Source organism: Echeneis naucrates, chromosome 5 (assembly GCF_900963305.1).
Source record: "Echeneis naucrates chromosome 5, fEcheNa1.1, whole genome shotgun sequence".
Taxonomy (NCBI): Eukaryota; Metazoa; Chordata; class Actinopteri; order Carangiformes; family Echeneidae; genus Echeneis; species Echeneis naucrates.
Window position 1 is genome coordinate 12,110,722 of NC_042515.1, and position 17,033 is coordinate 12,127,754.

At 39.4% G+C, this 17,033-nt stretch overlaps 3 protein-coding genes across 7 annotated transcripts in view; all 3 read right to left on the reverse strand.

Annotated features, from left to right (window-relative positions):
• Positions 1–403, reverse strand: part of cacna2d2b (calcium channel, voltage-dependent, alpha 2/delta subunit 2b) — a 28,148-nt gene extending 27,745 nt beyond the window's left edge. The window contains exon 1 of the mRNA XM_029501781.1: positions 121–403. Within this exon, the coding sequence (XP_029357641.1) occupies positions 121–236 (116 nt within the window). The 5' untranslated portion in view covers positions 237–403. The remainder of the gene's footprint in view (positions 1–120) is intronic.
• Positions 404–2,669: 2,266 nt separating this feature from the next.
• Positions 2,670–11,385, reverse strand: LOC115044235 (aminoacylase-1). 4 transcript variants are annotated; one of them, XM_029503170.1, is made up of 15 exons: positions 11,353–11,385; positions 10,915–11,051; positions 10,261–10,325; positions 10,019–10,123; positions 9,831–9,925; positions 9,576–9,652; positions 8,696–8,785; positions 7,684–7,740; positions 7,513–7,586; positions 7,350–7,399; positions 6,458–6,602; positions 5,146–5,214; positions 4,981–5,060; positions 4,493–4,553; positions 2,673–4,408 (listed from the first exon to the last, which is right to left on the reverse strand). In XM_029503170.1, exons 2-15 carry the CDS (start codon positions 11,039–11,041, stop codon positions 4,244–4,246), a joined length of 1,260 nt encoding a protein of 419 aa, XP_029359030.1. In that variant the 5' UTR covers positions 11,042–11,051; positions 11,353–11,385; the 3' UTR covers positions 2,673–4,243. The 4 variants fall into 4 exon arrangements, with proteins under 4 accessions (XP_029359031.1, XP_029359032.1, XP_029359030.1 ...); XM_029503169.1 differs by lacking the exon at positions 11,353–11,385 and having other exon boundaries at positions 10,915–11,345; XM_029503171.1 differs by lacking the exons at positions 10,261–10,325; positions 11,353–11,385 and having other exon boundaries at positions 2,670–4,408; positions 10,019–10,078; positions 10,910–11,345.
• A 601-nt stretch (positions 11,386–11,986) lies between these two features.
• Positions 11,987–16,383, reverse strand: abhd14a (abhydrolase domain containing 14A). Of its 2 annotated transcripts, none has more exons than XM_029502432.1 (5): positions 16,030–16,383; positions 15,199–15,479; positions 14,913–15,028; positions 13,919–14,154; positions 11,987–12,907 (listed from the first exon to the last, which is right to left on the reverse strand). In XM_029502432.1, the coding sequence occupies exons 2-5, from the start codon at positions 15,459–15,461 to the stop codon at positions 12,701–12,703; spliced, it is 822 nt and encodes a 273-aa protein (XP_029358292.1). In that variant the 5' UTR covers positions 15,462–15,479; positions 16,030–16,383; the 3' UTR covers positions 11,987–12,700. The 2 variants fall into 2 exon arrangements, with proteins under 2 accessions (XP_029358292.1, XP_029358293.1); XM_029502433.1 differs by lacking the exon at positions 16,030–16,383 and adding an exon at positions 15,680–15,960.
• Positions 16,384–17,033: the final 650 nt, after the last annotated feature.

The following is a 17,033-nucleotide window of genomic DNA, read 5'->3' on the forward strand; positions in this document are numbered from 1 at the left end:
TGTAACAAAAATAAATAAATAAATAAATCACAGAAAATCAAAGGGGATGACTGAAGTCTCAGCCCAAAGTTGTCTCCCATCTGAGCCCCGCTGTTTTCACCCAGGACGCCGGAGACTTACGTGTACTGCTGCGGGAATGTGAGCGCCGCCGCTCCAGGCCACGATGCGCTGAAAATCAGGAGCATCTGGATGGAAACCAAGCAGACGATGCTGCAAGACCTTCTGCCTATCGCCATTTTCCATTAAAAAACACTCTGGTCGCGGGCTTTATTTTTCCGTGTGTAAGTCAGGCTCTCCGGACCGTCCCCGGGGATATGAGGTAAAATATGAAAAACGTGTATCTATAAAAGAAAGCTGCGGTGTGGAGCTCCGGCTCAGCTTCCTGGCGTTGAGTTCATGTCGGCTTATGGGGTCAGGTGGACGCGGAGGAGGCAGCCATCGGCCGGGGAGCCATCGCGGACGGTTGAGATGCACGAAGCGGCCGCCGACGACACTGCAGAGTCTCCGCTGCTCTCTCACTGACACACAAACACACACACAAACACTCACACACACAGGCTCAGCGCGCAGGCCGGCGCGTCCACGATAACACCCCGCCCCCCTCACTCCACCAGCGTGGATCCGGGCGCGTTCACGCTCACTAGGCAACAGAGGAGGGGGGGGGGGGGGGGGGGGGGGTTAGATTTGTCATCGACATAAATTAAAATATTATTCAACACAGACCCCCAGCTGGCGTGTATGCTTCTGTAATAAAGCACAAAAGGTCACTGAATGCAACTCAATTAATAATAATTTATAAAAAAAAAACAACAACAAACAAAAAAACTGTTTAAATTCTGCTTCACTGCCCCTAAAGCCCCCCCCCCATCCAGAAGGCTCATATTCTGTTATGTAGGCTTTGACCAGCAGCCCCGTCACATTTCAGATATGTGGTTACTTCCTGTCAGAGCATCAAGCGTCCGTCCATCAGAGCATTTTTGGAGCTGGCATTTATTAATAGAAAGTCACAGAGCTTAATTTCTGATTTCCTGTCAACTCTCTTTGCCCTTAAAATACTTGAAAGTGAAATAGCAGTCTTTTTTATGTTCAAAAGAAAAATTACTGAATTGACATTGAGATAAGAAATGGTTAAGTATGTCTCTTATGTCCAGTTTGAGCAGATAAAACATCAGCTGTGAATTAAGACAGGAGTGAATGCAGGTGTGATGAAGGAGGAAGACAACGATCAGTTAAATATTCAGATCAAATAATCATAATATTAGTAAAATGTGTAGGTTAATATCACACAGTGGTTTTGATGTGGACTATACAGTTTGATTTACAATGCACACTGTACACAATATATCACTGTTTAGTGATGTATTTTAAGACATGAAAAATACTTTACGATGATGAATTAAAAATGTGTAATACAAGACAGAATATATGAAGAGGAGTTGGAAACAAATAAGCAGGTAAGAAGCAACATGAGACTTAGATTTATTCTATCAACTGATGGAAGCCAAAGCAAAATTTGAAACAGCTATGCAAACAACAGTGAAATTATGTGGCCTGTCAAGTCACAGCCTGTCTAAAAATAAAAAAATTTGGGATTTGTATAATAGGAGGCCTGTGGCTGTCTGCCTCTGTCACTCCAATTTCCGATTACACCCTTGTTTATCCAGAGTCATGTAAAATATTAACCACCTGTTTAATTTTGGGAGGTCACACTGACCTTAAATTTTTAACTTTGACCACCAAAATCTAATCAGTTTATCCGTGAGGCCACGAGGACTTTTGTGATGAATTTCTGTCAAGGCATTACTGAGATATCTCATCCACAAAAATGAGACAGACAACCCATTACAATAGGCTTTTACAAGGATAAAAACATGAGAAACCTTAAGAAATACCTCAAATTAAAGCAGGTGAACTATTATTATATATATATATATTTTTTTTTTATGAAACCACAAAATGTAGGACCACTGGTCTGTGGTCCCCTAACAGCAGCGTCAAGCAGACTACAATTAATTCCAATTTAAAGAAGGCTCAAATGGGCACTGCAATTATCAACCGAGGACAGTTGTAGTGCAGATTCAAGAGAACACAGTAGAAATACTTGTGTTCCAGCATACACTGCAGCATCAGCGAATATTAACAGCTCTCTTCAGAAGCAGGAAGAGGAGAAATGACACACTACTCTGAGATGCTGAAGATATAGAACAAAGCTACAGAGCATGATATATATATCTATATCTATATCTATAGATACAGAGTGTGTGTGTGTGTACAGTAGTGGGCCTTTTTATAGCACACACACCACAAATCATTCTCCTGGTAGCAAAATACCTTTGGGGGCTGTTTGTATGTTATGATTATCATGCTCATAAGACTGCAGCAGGGTGTGTGAGCAGACTGCAAGAGTCAGTTTAAATGTTCCTCATGTGGACGAAAACCCATGTTTGTGTGTCCTTGACAGAGACCTGAATCAGCACCTCACCTTGTTAAATCTAATCTGACCTCCTTCCTCTCCGAAGGAAAGAGAGAAAGAGTGAATAACAGTGCTGAGATTTTTTTTTTTCCTGAGAAATATTGACTGTCTTTTGCGTCATTACAGAAAAAACTAGGTGCAATGAAATGGTGGAAATGGCTGGGTTATGTCAAATATATGAAGCTTTCCTGAGGCAGTAGAACAGGAAAGTTTTCCCCCATACACTGTTAAAAAGCGTCTTTATTCTTTATGCAACAATACATTTAGAGGCTCAACAGATGACCTGTCAAGATGACTGCACCTAATGCTGCCCCCACTGAGAGGAGGGATGTGGGCTCAGCCTTTAGTTGTCTCCCTGACAGCCCCATGTGTTAATACTGCTGTCATGTCCTGGAGAGAGAGAAGACTAATTACTGACTGCTCAGTCTTCCTTCCAGTCCCCCCTCAGAGAGCTGTACACTGTTAATTGGATGACAAATCCAAAGGGAGTTGAACAGTAGATGAGACCGACCTTTAACTGGTTTAAACAGTATCAAATCAATTACATTTATTTTTAACCCCATTTCATGATATACGTGTTTATTCTTTGTTATTTTTTGGAACTCCGGGCAGGCTCTTTTGAGTGAAAACAACACTGTGAGTGGATTTGCCAGAACAGTACACAGCATTAAGCTCTCTCTCTCTCTACTCCAAGAAAATTTGAATTCAACCTTATGGCATTACCATTGGAGTCAATATTCAGAAAGAGATACTGGCCATTAGAAATTGACTCACAATGTAATTTTTGATTTTTTTTTTACTGATCGAAAATGGATTATTTGTCAATCTTTCCATGTTTGTCTACATTTTTTCCTAACATGAGTTTAGCTCCACAACTTAAACAAAAAGCGCAGCACCTTAATCATCATATTATGTATGTTTACCATCACTGACATTTGTTTCTGACCTCAGAGATGCCACACCAGAAGGGCAGTGAGGTCAAAACAAAATATTGTAGCTTCAATGGTGAAATTTCTAGCGTTAAAATATGGGACAGTGGTGATATAGGTGGAAGAGGTTAGAGTGAAGTTGTTCCCCCAGGAGGCCTAACAAGTGAGGTCATTTGCATTGTTCGGGAAATATAGCTGAGACTCTGATGGCTGTTATCCTCAGATATCACAAATTGTACTGTTTTGCAAATGATTTGTCAGGCCACTTAAAAAGCCTCCCTACTCCACAGCTTAGGACCCACCAGAGAAGTTTGAAAACGGCTTATACAAAAATCTTTGTAATTGCATGTGTAGAAACATACGAATCATTCATTTGAGCAAAAGAGAATATGACTACTGAAGTGAAAATATATTTATTAAATTCTATCTTATTAAATTAATTTCTATCTCTGGAATCATCAATTTAAAACCAAACAAAATTTAAAAAGTGGCAATTAATTGACAATTCATGAGTTTATCAAAGTATTCACAGCTTCTTTTTAGTCAGCTGATACTTTCTAATGGAAAACATGGATTACACAACAGGTGATTTTTTTTAGACTGCAATCACACAGGCACACTCAGTCAATAATACTGATACATTATTTTGATAAAAAACTGCTGCAATACTTAGTAATGCAAAGCTTACTGCACCTATATCCTGAGAATCATAAAAAAAAAAAAAAAATCAATAGTAATAGTTTGCCTTAATGATATTAATCTTTGGTAATCTTTTTATTAAGTGAAATATTCAAATCATCATTGATATAGGATTTGGAGAAGATTAGAAAGAAGTGTTTGTCTAAACCTCATCAGGAAAGGCAGGTACACTAGCGAGAGCTGGGATGAGCCGCTCGTACACGCTGATGCCCTTCAGGAAGATTTGCTCATTCAAGTATTCGTTGTGATCGTGCAGCAAGATTGGTGTCCTGTTCATTGGGGAAAAGCCTATAGCAGGGATGCCCACCTTGAAAATCCATAAAATTCAAATGTTATTACAAACATCTGAATAAAAAGGTAAATAAATTAATACTAAAAGGACTAAACTTACAGCTCGGATAAATCGGCTATCTGTGGCAGCTGGAAATATCTCTTTCTCCAGCCTCATGTTCCTATAATGAAAATATTGACAGCACACTTGACTTTACGCAATACAAGGACAGAATCATACTGTTTTATAGTAATTTAAGGGTATTGTCAGCTGCAGTTATTCGGATATATTTTCCCAAAACTGCCCTTTGACTGTTACAACTGTCAGAAATTAACTATATATTTACAGTAGACAACGGCAGATTGAGGAGAAAAATCATTTTTTCCTCAGATCAGCAATAGCCAAGGTAGACAGAACACTTATTTTGCGGTAGCCGAGTAAACACTTGCATCTAAGTTGTGAACATTCAAGATTCAGAAGGAGTCATTTATGGAATAAAAATCTCACAAGTCCTTTGATGATATGCTCAGGACCTGGATCTGCATTCTAACAGGAAAAAGAAAAGGTGAAAACGGGAGAAGCTTGTGTGTTGTCCACAGTTTACCCACATTGCCTTACAGGCTCCACTGAAGGCACTCCACCAAGGATCACTCTCTTCTGTTGATGTAACATCCTGGTTCATATGTTTCTGCAAAGAATAGCAGCTCATTTAGTCTAATTCCCCAACAGGAGCAAACCAATAGCAGTAAGACAACCAAATACAAGGCACCAACCTGAGCAAACTTGTAGGTGATATCTTCTCCTGCTTCCTTACACCATTGCTTGATCTGAGCTTCAAATTCCTGATTACAATCATTTAGAAGTTAGCGCATAGTTACCATGAAGCTGGAGGCTATTCAGCATTGACGAATCTGCCTGTACAGTAGATCAAATGGCTGCCTGACTACATTAACTTGGGCTGGGCGAGTCTGGGAAATGATCAAAATGTAATTTTTTCGACAGATACTGCAATAATGGTTTGATTTTGTGCTATTTCAAGTCCTGGTGGAGGTCTGTTGTATTTCCTGTGATGTGGCTCCCAGTTATTACTCTGTCAAACGTCACATCATTGAGCAATAAAACCGACTAAACTGCAGCGCATATTAGACATGGGGAGGACATCAGCATGGGCATCATGTTTGAAATATAGTCATAATGGCAGACAGTGATAAAATGATATCTCACAGATCCATCGGTGGAGGACTGTGCATCCTATTAGAGCTTCGCTTTTGTTGTCATCACGTTCATAGAAATAGAGTGCATTTAAGCCCCGCCCACACTGGAGGGGAAAACAATTAAGAGTGCTCCATTGAATTTGTATTGTGTGAAGGTGTCTCTTGTGGCTCTCCATGTGCCTGCAAAAACAAAAAAATGCTCCAAGGCTGCTGTGTGGTAGGGTGCACTAGTAACAGGGTAAAGAACCCTGATCTAAGTTTCTAGAAGCTGCTGAACAGAAAAAAAGAACAAGTCTGCCAGCAGTGAAAGATCCAGCGCACTGGAGAGTGGGGGTCCCTGAAAGCCACAGTGGAATTAAAACCCCAAATAAAATGGCACAGATCTCACAGATCCATCAACAGACTGCTGCGCATCCTGCTTGACACTACATGGGCCTCTCAATTCAAAGTGCACAAAAAGGTGTGCAGGAGAGTCTATGAGCTGCCGTCTGTGTCTTTCAGACTGTTTTACCTCCCCAGGGAGTTGAACAAGTCTCTGTAATACTTGTCTGTGTTACAGTGCAGAATAATTAGGAAGCTGCTCACCTCGCAGCTTGGAGTGTACACAGTTAGCTGTGGCCACTTCACATTGGGCAGCATGGAGATGCACTTGCTTAGGTATGACTGACTTACAAGGACGAAAGCCATACTTTTGCTGTGGACCAGACTCACTGCATGAAGCACAATCTACGTTGCAACTTGTTCAAACTTGCTAAATGCACTGTCTGAAATCGCAATTTTGAATAAAATGTGAATAAAATTTCAGCCTTAACATGAACCTTTAAAAAAATAATAAATCTGTCTGCAAATACAGGAATTGATGCTTACACACCTGCAGATTTACCGTAGGTGGTATTCTTAGATCAAAGCTGACATCCATTTCAGCTGGGATGACATTGTAGGCCACGCCTCCTTTGACCATGGTCATATTCACTGTGGTAACATCACCGAGCGTGAAACACTCACTCGTGTTTAGCCTGAAATGAATACATAAAGTATTCATGAAATTACTAAATTTCTAGTGTAGTTACACTGTAATGAATTCTAGAGTAGAATTGTGTTTTGGCAAAAACATAATTCTACTTTATACTCTAGTATAAAAGATATAAAGGTAAGCCACAGGTACTTGTGCTGTAAGAGACTATCTACTAGTTTTTAGGTATCTGTGGATCATAGTTTGACACAGTTTGCATAATAGCATCATAATTTTACTTTACCAATAAATGTTCTGTAGCACTCGTGGCATATTATTGCCCCAACAGCAGCCTGTAAATCAGGACTATGTTTCTCATTAAGTTTTTAACAGAAATGTGGCACAGAAATGTGGCATTATTACCCATTATTACTGCCCATGTAAGAATGTTAGTAGCATTACTCTTAGAGGAACCAGCTATAAGCAGAACCACAAACCACTGAAACCATCCCTTACTCCCATTTAAAAGACAGATTCAAAATTTACAGCCCTCTTAAGGTGCTTTTAGCATATCATTTATATCTGAAAATAAGTATAAAGGGGAACTTTCATAATCAGGTGTTAAATATTGTATATTTGAAAAGAAATTGAAATAAATGTGAAAAGCAGACATCTCTATGTCACAACATCGTTATGTTTTCTTGAAAATATATAACCCAAAACTAATTCCAAGCAGTTTTTTGGCATGAAAAGCTGAAGCATGGTGAATATGCACAGTATAACATTGTACATGTCTTATATTTGTCCTGACCTGGTCTTCTCCTTCTCTCTGAAGTTCAGGAATGAGTTTATGACTTGGCGCTACAAAGGAAAAGACACTTTCACCATTGACATAATACTCCTCACACTTTATAAGAACAGGTTGAATTGATTGAAACTGTTTTATTGACTGGTTAAATGACACAGACACTCACCATTTTCTCAGCAGCTGTGTTCTCCACAAACCTAGACCCATGGCCTGGACTTCCAGGGCAGTGGACTGTGATCCCTGCAAAGGATGGTTGACTTTAGTTTGAAGCATGAAAACTAGGATGAAGCCTAATCACATGTATTTTTGTCTTGTATTATATGTATGTCATACTCACACCAGGGATTCCTTTCTCCATAAAACACAGTGAACGCTTCACCTGGGTTAGCCAAACCTAAACAACACATGCTGATGAAACTTGGTTTAAGATAACTATAAATAGGGACAAACTGGGAGCCAATGGAGAAAATAAGTGAATTATGTATAATTAGCAACTAAACCACATCAATGTTTGTGAACCTGCCCAACCAGAGACATAAAACTAGCACATATTTGGCGTTGTCTTGAAAAACAATGTAGGTAATCTGTCACAGTGAGTCATCACACTCAAAGCCTTGTATTCACATCAGTCAGGCCATCTGGAGAGGGGCAAAACTAAAATGATCTACATTGTGTATTTCTCACAGACAAAAATTTTTTTCAATAAACTGTCTGAAAGACATGTAACCAAAACTTTTAGCCATCCAACACAGTTCACTCACACTCAAGTCCAGAAGTTCAAAATATCAAGCAGTAATGTCAGTAATAAACAGGACAAAAATCAACAGTCAACACAACAAGATAATTGAAAATATTGTTGGATAAAAACTGGGTTATTACGGGGTGTGTGACATTAAGTTGCCAACCAGTGAAAGAGAATTCTGTGGTGTGAGTTCTGTGGTGTGAGTCCATAGACCAGGTTGAGATTTTTGTTGCACTTCTTAAGATGAAAATTAAGGGTTAGGGTTAGTTCATTTATTTGCTTTTAGGGTAAGCCCTAACCCTGACTCTTTAGTTTCAATGTTGATTTCACTAATTATTAATCAAGAAGCACAAAGCATGAAAACGCAAAGATATGTTTTTTAACACATAGTAGCAGGTATAGAAGGTATGCATCTGTGAGCTATACTTTAATATAATACTACAATACTATTTGAAGTGTAAAGATAAGATTTAGGATTTAGAGAAGAGTTAAAGAGATTTTTTTATGGTGGTGCTTTAAATTCAACAACCCATGTTTCAACTTATTAAGTGACCTTTAGGTTTTATTCAATAACTTCTGAAAAAGCTGCAAATGGTTATTTATTTACCTTCGTCGAGGGCAAAGCCAATGTTTAATTTTTGGAACTCTGGATGCTTGACAAATGTTTCCATTCCCTTGTGACCTCCAACTTCTTCATCTAAAAAAAAAGAAAAAAAAAAACAAACAAAAAAAAAAAAACAACAACAACAAAACAAAACCAATTATGACCCCTCTATTTAGTATTCAGTAATACCATTTTTACTATTATTTTCTCAGCTGTCCAGCAAGTTTAATTTTTGCTAAACAAGAGTTTGGTTATAAAGAACAAATTACAGCAGGCAAAATGGGAAAGGCCACTTATGAAAGCTTTCAAATCCAAAGCTGTTTATGATGCACAAAATAAAACATATTTAATAACATCATAAACAATAGATTAATAAAGAGATAATTAACATGGCCTGCAGTGGCACTGGCTAAATGGAAAACAATAATTACTGACACTTGCATCTTATAAAAAGATTAAATTCAACTTATAATATTATAATATATTATAATATACTTGCTGCTGTTTGAAGGTCAAAATAGCCCTTTGTTCAACTTACAGTTCTGAAACACTGTGTTTGGCAAAGTTTTTATTATAGCATGTTTTACCAAATCAGTCAGTACATTATCACATTACCAAGCAGAATTATAGCATCTGCCTTGTGCACTGTTCAAAATTCATGGACCCACGGGTCGGTATAAATGTATTACCTATAACAATAATTTTTTGATGTTGGCTGTGTAGGTCATTGGATGGTAACGTGACTGTATCTAAAGAGATGTGACAAAGCATACAGAAGAATGCTTGTAATGTGAAAACCCCTGTGTGGCTTCATGTGCTATGTGTAGAGGCTTTAGGAAGGAATTAGGAAGAGATGAGAGAAGCAATCACACCAATATCTTACCAGGAACAAACATCAAGTGAACAGTGCGCATCAGTCTGTGCCCCTCAGCCTTCAGTCTTCTGATTGCCTGGATGTACCTGCAGAGAGCATAAGTAAATACAGCAGCGTTGGGACAGAAATAAAAAAAATAAGTCATCTGAACTGCCAGTTTAAACAATGGATGAGTGCATGTTAAAATATGTGTCACTGAATATAAAAACAACATTAAAGCACAAATCATGTTTAATAAAAGTTATCAAGGCAGTTGATACCCACTGTATAGTCACACATTTCATGTCCTGTGTTCCCCGGGCATAAATATTGCCCTCTGCATCTTTGAAAGCACTGAAAGCATCATATTTCCAATGTTCCTGGAGAAGAGATTGATATCAAATCTATTTTTTTCACAATTATTACAGGCAATAACACCATTTCAATACCAGTAACAGAAGCATGCACCATACCTGGAAAACAGGTACAACATCTGTGTGGGAATTCAGTAAGATGGATTTCAAGCTTGGATTCTTTCCCTCCCATGTCATGATTGACACAACTCTGTCTGGCCAAACCTAAAGGGACAGGGAACAGCAGATGGGAAAACGTTAACATTTTTCTGTTGCAGTTCAGAGGAGGTCTTTCTTTACAGTATACATTTCTTTACTGTCCTGACAACATGTACACAAGTAGGTAAGTAAGTAAAACACACCTCAATCTTTTTCATGGGGAGCTCGAGCTCCTCTGCTATTCTGTCCAGGAAACGAAGAGCACCATCTACAAATGAAAAATGATGGCCCTGTTGTTGTTAGTCATGATGGTCCTGTTGGAAATCCGTAATGTTACAAAACCAGGAAAGGCATCTAATTTCTTAAAATGTCCAGACTCTACTTAAACTATTATCAGATAACTTCCATGACTGCTCCTGGCACAACAATTATTATAAACAAAAACCTAATCAAATCCACAATGGTGAAAGGATTTTTTGAAATGTTGTGAGTTAGGTTTGCCTTTTTGATGACAAAACCTCACCTCGCTTTTTTGATCAGGTACCAAAGTTTGCACATAAATGTGAGAACTTAATGTGTAACTGATGCAGATAAGAAGTGGACTTTGGCAAATATGATCATATAAAATAAAAGTGGATTAGAGAGAACGTGTTTAATTCTGAGTTGTTCATATTAATAGCATCAAACAAGTATAACATTTCAAGAAAAGAAAAAAAACATTCAAATACTAAATACTGTTCATTGTGCAAACTGGAGGTGTCAAGGCGAATCCAATCCTACCCCCCCCCCCCCCCAAAACAAGTCCTGATTTACAGATTTATATGTCCAAATGAAGTGTCTTGACTGCAGCGCCTCACCATAGTCCGGGTCCGGGTGGACAGTTCTCAGTCGGAGGTAGTCTCTGAACAGACTCACTGCCGGGTCCTCTGCCCCGGGGGGGCTCTGTCCGCCCCCCGCAACCGGACCATCTTTGTCAGGCAGCATGGTGACAAGTCTGGGAAAGACAAACACAACCATCCACAGTGCCGAGCCGACACACAACAGCGTGCACACTTGTTGTGACAGCAGCCTGAGCGGAGCTGTCCTCCTGCTAACCTCCGCCGGCCTGCAACACACATGAAGCTAAAACAGCAAGCTAGCGTTTCTCCATTTAGCTGCTGTACAAACTGAGACGGCGTCCAAAGCCCCGAATAACACGATGGGACTGCAGTTAGCGTTCAGGCCGACACACAACAGAGAAAAACAGGGATCTATTTGGTGTTTTTTTTAATGCTGGGGTCAACAACGATACTCACCCTGCTTCAACTTGACGTTCAGGTAACTCAGTCAGCTGACTGAGCAGAGCGGTCTTTTCCTGCCCTTCAAAATAAAAGGCGTGACGCACAATTCTATCTTTTTCTTTGACTGAAGTTAAAAACGTGTCGACTCATCCATGTGACAGTAAATTATTTAAACAAACATATTGATGACGTTGGGATCATCATATGTGTGTCGATAGTTACAAATATAGCCACCGCTGAAAATGTCATCAGAGAAAAAGTCTGTAAAACTGTTTACTTGTTTTTAAGGGGCAATAATTCATGAAAGTTGAGGTTAGGGTCATCTTGAGGTGATCTTATGGATCGGACTATGAATTTGTAAAAGTTTGTGTGACTGGTCAAGTATCATTATCATACACTTACAATGCAGCTAGTTTGTGCAACAAAGCATTGTATTTTATGAGCTGTCCCTCCTTGTTTGTAAAATTTTCTAGTGTGGACAAATTGGATAAAATACCCCCCCCCCCCCCCAAAAAAAAAAAAGAAAAAAAAAAGAAAAAAGGTATTACATCAGACAGATTAATAATAAGAAACCTACATAATGAATCCCAACAGAATTTATCATACAACATACAAAATACACAATTTATATTTTTATTTCAAGCTATGCACATATTTTATTTTACGTCTGTATTTGTTTTTCACATGATTGTGCAAAATTATTGCAAATATATTACATACAATTTTGTCATAATTATACAAATAAAAGTGACTTTTTATTTTAGATTGTTCTTTTTCATTCATACATTTTCTTATAAGTGTGTATCAGTTCTGTTTGCTTATGTTGAGAACAGCATGTGTTTGCCTTTAGGCTGGAATGGTTACCAGATCGTAATATACAAATCTGTTTGTCAAATGTAAAGCGAACAGAAGCTTTTTAAACATAGGCACCTGCTACTTCAGCATATTTACAATAACGTACATGTCACCTACAAAAATGGTAACTGTAAAGCAAACGCATTCCATGTTTTTACATGCAAAAAGAGACATGAAACACATGAAACAAAATTCACCACTATACACGTCTGACGCTATTTTTAAAGCAAGCAGTGCTAAACTAGTTTTGTTTTTGGCTGACACAACAGGAAACTGAAAAAAAAAAATTACACCAACTGAAAAATTAGCTTGTTAATGTGACTACAGGATTTTGCACAGCGTTTCCCCATTAGGATACCCTATGCCATTGTGACTGACCTGAATGTGATGTAATATGTGAATGATGCTGATTTTAGTACTTTTTTAGCAGAACCGTCACCAAACTAAACCTCTGATCACAGTGTTCCTCTTGCTGCTTTTTCCTTCCCTTTATTTTGTTACCATCTTGCTACACCATTTTCCTCTGCACATTTATTTTTAATTTGCTGAGAAAGTCAATCAATCCTTGGTGAAATTCTCTGGGTTTGTCCATGTAGCAGGCATGGCGGGCACCTTCTAACTTGAGCACGGAGTGATTTGGAAGTTGGATGAGGTTCTTGTGGGACTGGGCACCCAGATTTGTGTCTAGGGCCCCATACACAATCAGAGTGGGTGTCTGGAATGAGAAGCAAACAGAGGGGAGACATGGAAGCGAGACAATCCAACATTTAAAAAAAAGTTGTCACACATGTTCAGCTTTGTAAGGGTGTATACGCCCTGCTCAGTGAACTAGGTTAAATTGTTGCGTCTTAACGATAACAACCAACAGACAATTAGACACATAAATATAGGAACATGTCCAATGGGCATCACAATGATGCAACAAAAATTCACTTGGACAAACTCTGAAACAAAGCTGCAACTTTTATAACTAAATTAATGGTTTCTTTTTGGTTTATCATTCGTCTCTTATATAAAATTACAAAAATGGACTGTCAGTTGCAACAGGCTAGGATGCTCCACAGATGATTTAGTCATTTACATTCTGATTTCCTTTCTAAATCAGATGGTGGGAATGGGATGGGACTATGGATTATGGATTGGCGCTAAAACCTTTGAATATGTTTAATCAATTAATGAACAGAAAGAAAATGAATAGCACTTCATTCCACAATGGAAATAAACGTTCACAATAAATAAAATTGTTAGTCGTGCCACTGTTTCAATACTGAAAACACATGCATTGAATTTGCCTCACTATGAGGGTGGCTTAGTTGCGGAACAAACTAAATCACTGCCCCAGGGTTGGAAATGCTTTGGGACCTCAAATGCCAGAGTATCAGTGTGTGAAAACCTTTGTGGTAATTTAATACACCACAGCAAACGTTTGATTTGGATTTTCATTTAACTTTATGGGAATTAAAACTTAATGTCATAAGAACATGGCACAGAGCTTAGAAGGCTCACCATGTCTATAGCTCTCACAGTTTATTTAGGTCTTCTGGCCCAATAGTGAGTTCATTTTCTCATGCCTTACAAGTATGGACTTCCCATTAAAGGCACAGTTGACCCAACATGAAACATTACCCCTGGCCCTCACATGACACACACTACTGGAACTGTGTGCTGTCATATTTAGATTCATTACTCATCACTCTCAAATCAGCACGATCTGTTCTTCCCTCACCTGAATATTTTGGTACTGCTGTGGAGTGTAACTCCTGGTACCAACTGGTGCTATTGGAATGAAGCCATGTAGCTGAGCGCTGTTCCTCATGAAAAAGGGAATGGAGTAATGTCCACTCATGGAGGGGCTCAAAAGCACAGCTGCCCTGACACCCAATGACTCCATGAATCTTGAAAGGAGGTCCACTCGATTCTGGTCAGTCTTCAGAGATTCAGAGTCTGGGGATTTTCCATACCCTCAAAGAAGAGAAATAATTTGTCCAAGATAAGAGAGAGTACATTTCAAGTTTCAATTATAAAATTTGCAAGTTGAAATATCAAAACAGCAATTCATGAGAAGTCTATGTGAAAATGACCTCACCTTCTCACTTCAATTATTTGCTCAGTGCTTGTTTTGTTTTACTACCAGGGTTAGGGTTGAGTCAGAGCCACCCCTCACTCCTCCATATATGGTTTATTCTAATTTGTAATTAAATGAAGATCGCGTATGCCAAATTAAAAACTCAATGATTCAAAATGGAAGTTTACAAACATCAAGGTTTGGGTTGCTACTTGATGTGCACCTGTCCTCTCTAAGAAAACACTGCTTTTCGCAGATATCGCTTTCAGCCACAAGAGAGCAGCATCGGCACAATAGCCTACCAAGTGTACAAAGCTGTGACTATCAAAAGCAATCAGTTAATTTTAGCTAGAATTTTTCACAGGCAAATCCGTATTTCTTGCCATTAGTGTAGGAAATGCATAATTTTCTTTGCGATATATACGTTTTTCCTGATTCAATTGAGGACAGTCCTTTACCTACTTTTTCAATTTTAATGTGCATATTTAACTTCTTTCCTGAATCTGTCAGGGGCACCCGTGACACAAACAATTTTCCCCCCGGGGATCTTTAAAGTAATTCTCATTCTGATTTTGATCTTACCTAATATATATTATAAAGTGTGCTATATTAATATGAAATTACCAATTCTGTGTCACATTGACTTCTTTTTTACCTGGTAGGTCCATTGCTAAGGCCTGATATCCATTTGTTGCCAGAAGGGCCATTGTGCCAAGTTCTTCCCAGGTTTTGGATGTGAAGGCCTGGCCATGGAGGAGGACCACTTGCAAGCTGTTCAAAGAAACCATTTGCATTCCCCTGACTCAAGATTTCATCATCAATTTTACAAATAAATGTGTATATTAACAGACGTGTCTGCGTGCATCAATTGATCATCCTGTTTGGTATTCTTATCTCAAAGCTTCTCATAACCCAAAATGTCCAAGGTTGTAATGGCTTACCTTGGCAGTATTTGTCGTCCAGCCCCATCTATGGGTAAAGCCTCTCTGAAGAACAGTGGTGGGTCTCCGGGAAGTTGTCCGGTGCGGATGGACACGTTGATGGTTGGCAGTGGAGGAGGAGGGGTGGCAATCAGCCCCATTCTTTGAGCTTCAAGAGATGGTTCCATGCTGCCCTGGCGAATGGATGGCAGCAGCAGGTACAGCAGTAGTGTGGCCAGCAACACCAGGCCCAAAACAACAAGACGATTACGCAAGAAATTCATTTTACCAAGATGAACAACCTGGGGGAAAGTGGTAGACAGTGCAATGTGTGAGACCTGATTGTTTATACAAGATCTGTTCCTACAGTATTTCAGGATTTGACTGCATATCTAAAAGACACACTGTGGTTCATCTTCCAAAACTTTCTTTACAAAATTCACATTCATTAAGATTTTGACTGTTGAAATGCAAAGACAGGAAACAGACGTGTTGTATAGACCTGTGTCTCCACGTGTGTAGATGAGAGCAATGGACCTGCTAGTTGAATTTTATCCCAACTCGTAAGAGTGACGTCCAAAACTACAAAAACAAAAGCTGACCAGCATATGGGTAATCTTATTTGCAGGTGAAGACTTCATAAGACAGTTTGGCCTTTGTTAAAATCCATCCCATTCCCACCATCTGATTTACAAAAGGAAATCAGAATGAATTTAGAAAACGCGAGACATTTTATATGTACATAGAAAGTAACCCTGTGGTATTAAGGGTGGTTAAAGTAGCGTTAGCTGGTTTCGTGTCTTTGCAGTAGGACGCAGACAGCACGCATGGAGGTGAGGGGGGGGGGCATACCGACACACAGGAGACAACAACAGATCACTGACAGGAAGACCAGGCTTTCTGCGCTGCGCTCATGTCTTCTGCATTGCTGATGTCCACAGATGGGAAATGATGCAGGAAGCGTCGATGCTGATGCGAGCTAGCTATCCAAACTGATAAAGGCAAATAGGAGCCAGACGCTAACTGTACATTTTTTCCGGATTAAAAAACGAACTCCCCGTACATCCTGTGTCCTTTAAATGACAGGGCTGTCCATCGACTGACAGGAAACATTGAATATAAACTGTCACACCGGAAAATCGAAAAATACAAAGGAAATGTGTTGATTGTGTGTCTGCTCTGTGTTGGATTCACGCTCTAATGCTCCGCCAGAACGTGAGCGCCCAGCCGTCGGTTTCCCGTCGGACCACATTACATGTTGCACACAATGGTAGATCCGAATGGGAAGTTCGGATCTTTTTCCTGACTCGGGTCTTTTAAGCTCGTTCAACCAACAAATACTAGTGTGTATGTGTGTCACTGAGTTGGGAGAAACGTGAACTGGCCGGTGTGTCAACCGATTTGGTTACCCTAACCCAAGTTCCTGTTCCCCTTTACGCTGATTTACTGCTGAGTCGTGCGTAGTTGCTAAGTTACCGTGCGTACTTAAAGAAGAAACGCAAATAGAAACACAGCTGGGTGTGCGGAAAGCGCAATGGAACAATCCAATGTGTAGGTTACTGGTGTGTTGTTTATTATATAAAAAATAAATTGAGAATGCATTTTTCGGCCATTCAATTGTCAATCTTTATGTAAATTGATGCCAGCTAGCATAGCTGTGCGAGAGTAGCCTTTGTTAAGTAAACCTCACTGCCGGATCACTGACACTAGTTAGTCGCTTCGAAATGGACTGCTAGCTAACTGGTTAGCTAACTGGTTAGCATGCTCGACTGACGAACTGATGACATTATTTTTGACTTATAACGTAACTATTACTTACCGTTCATTTGGAAACGGGCGGAGCGCCTCCTAATGAC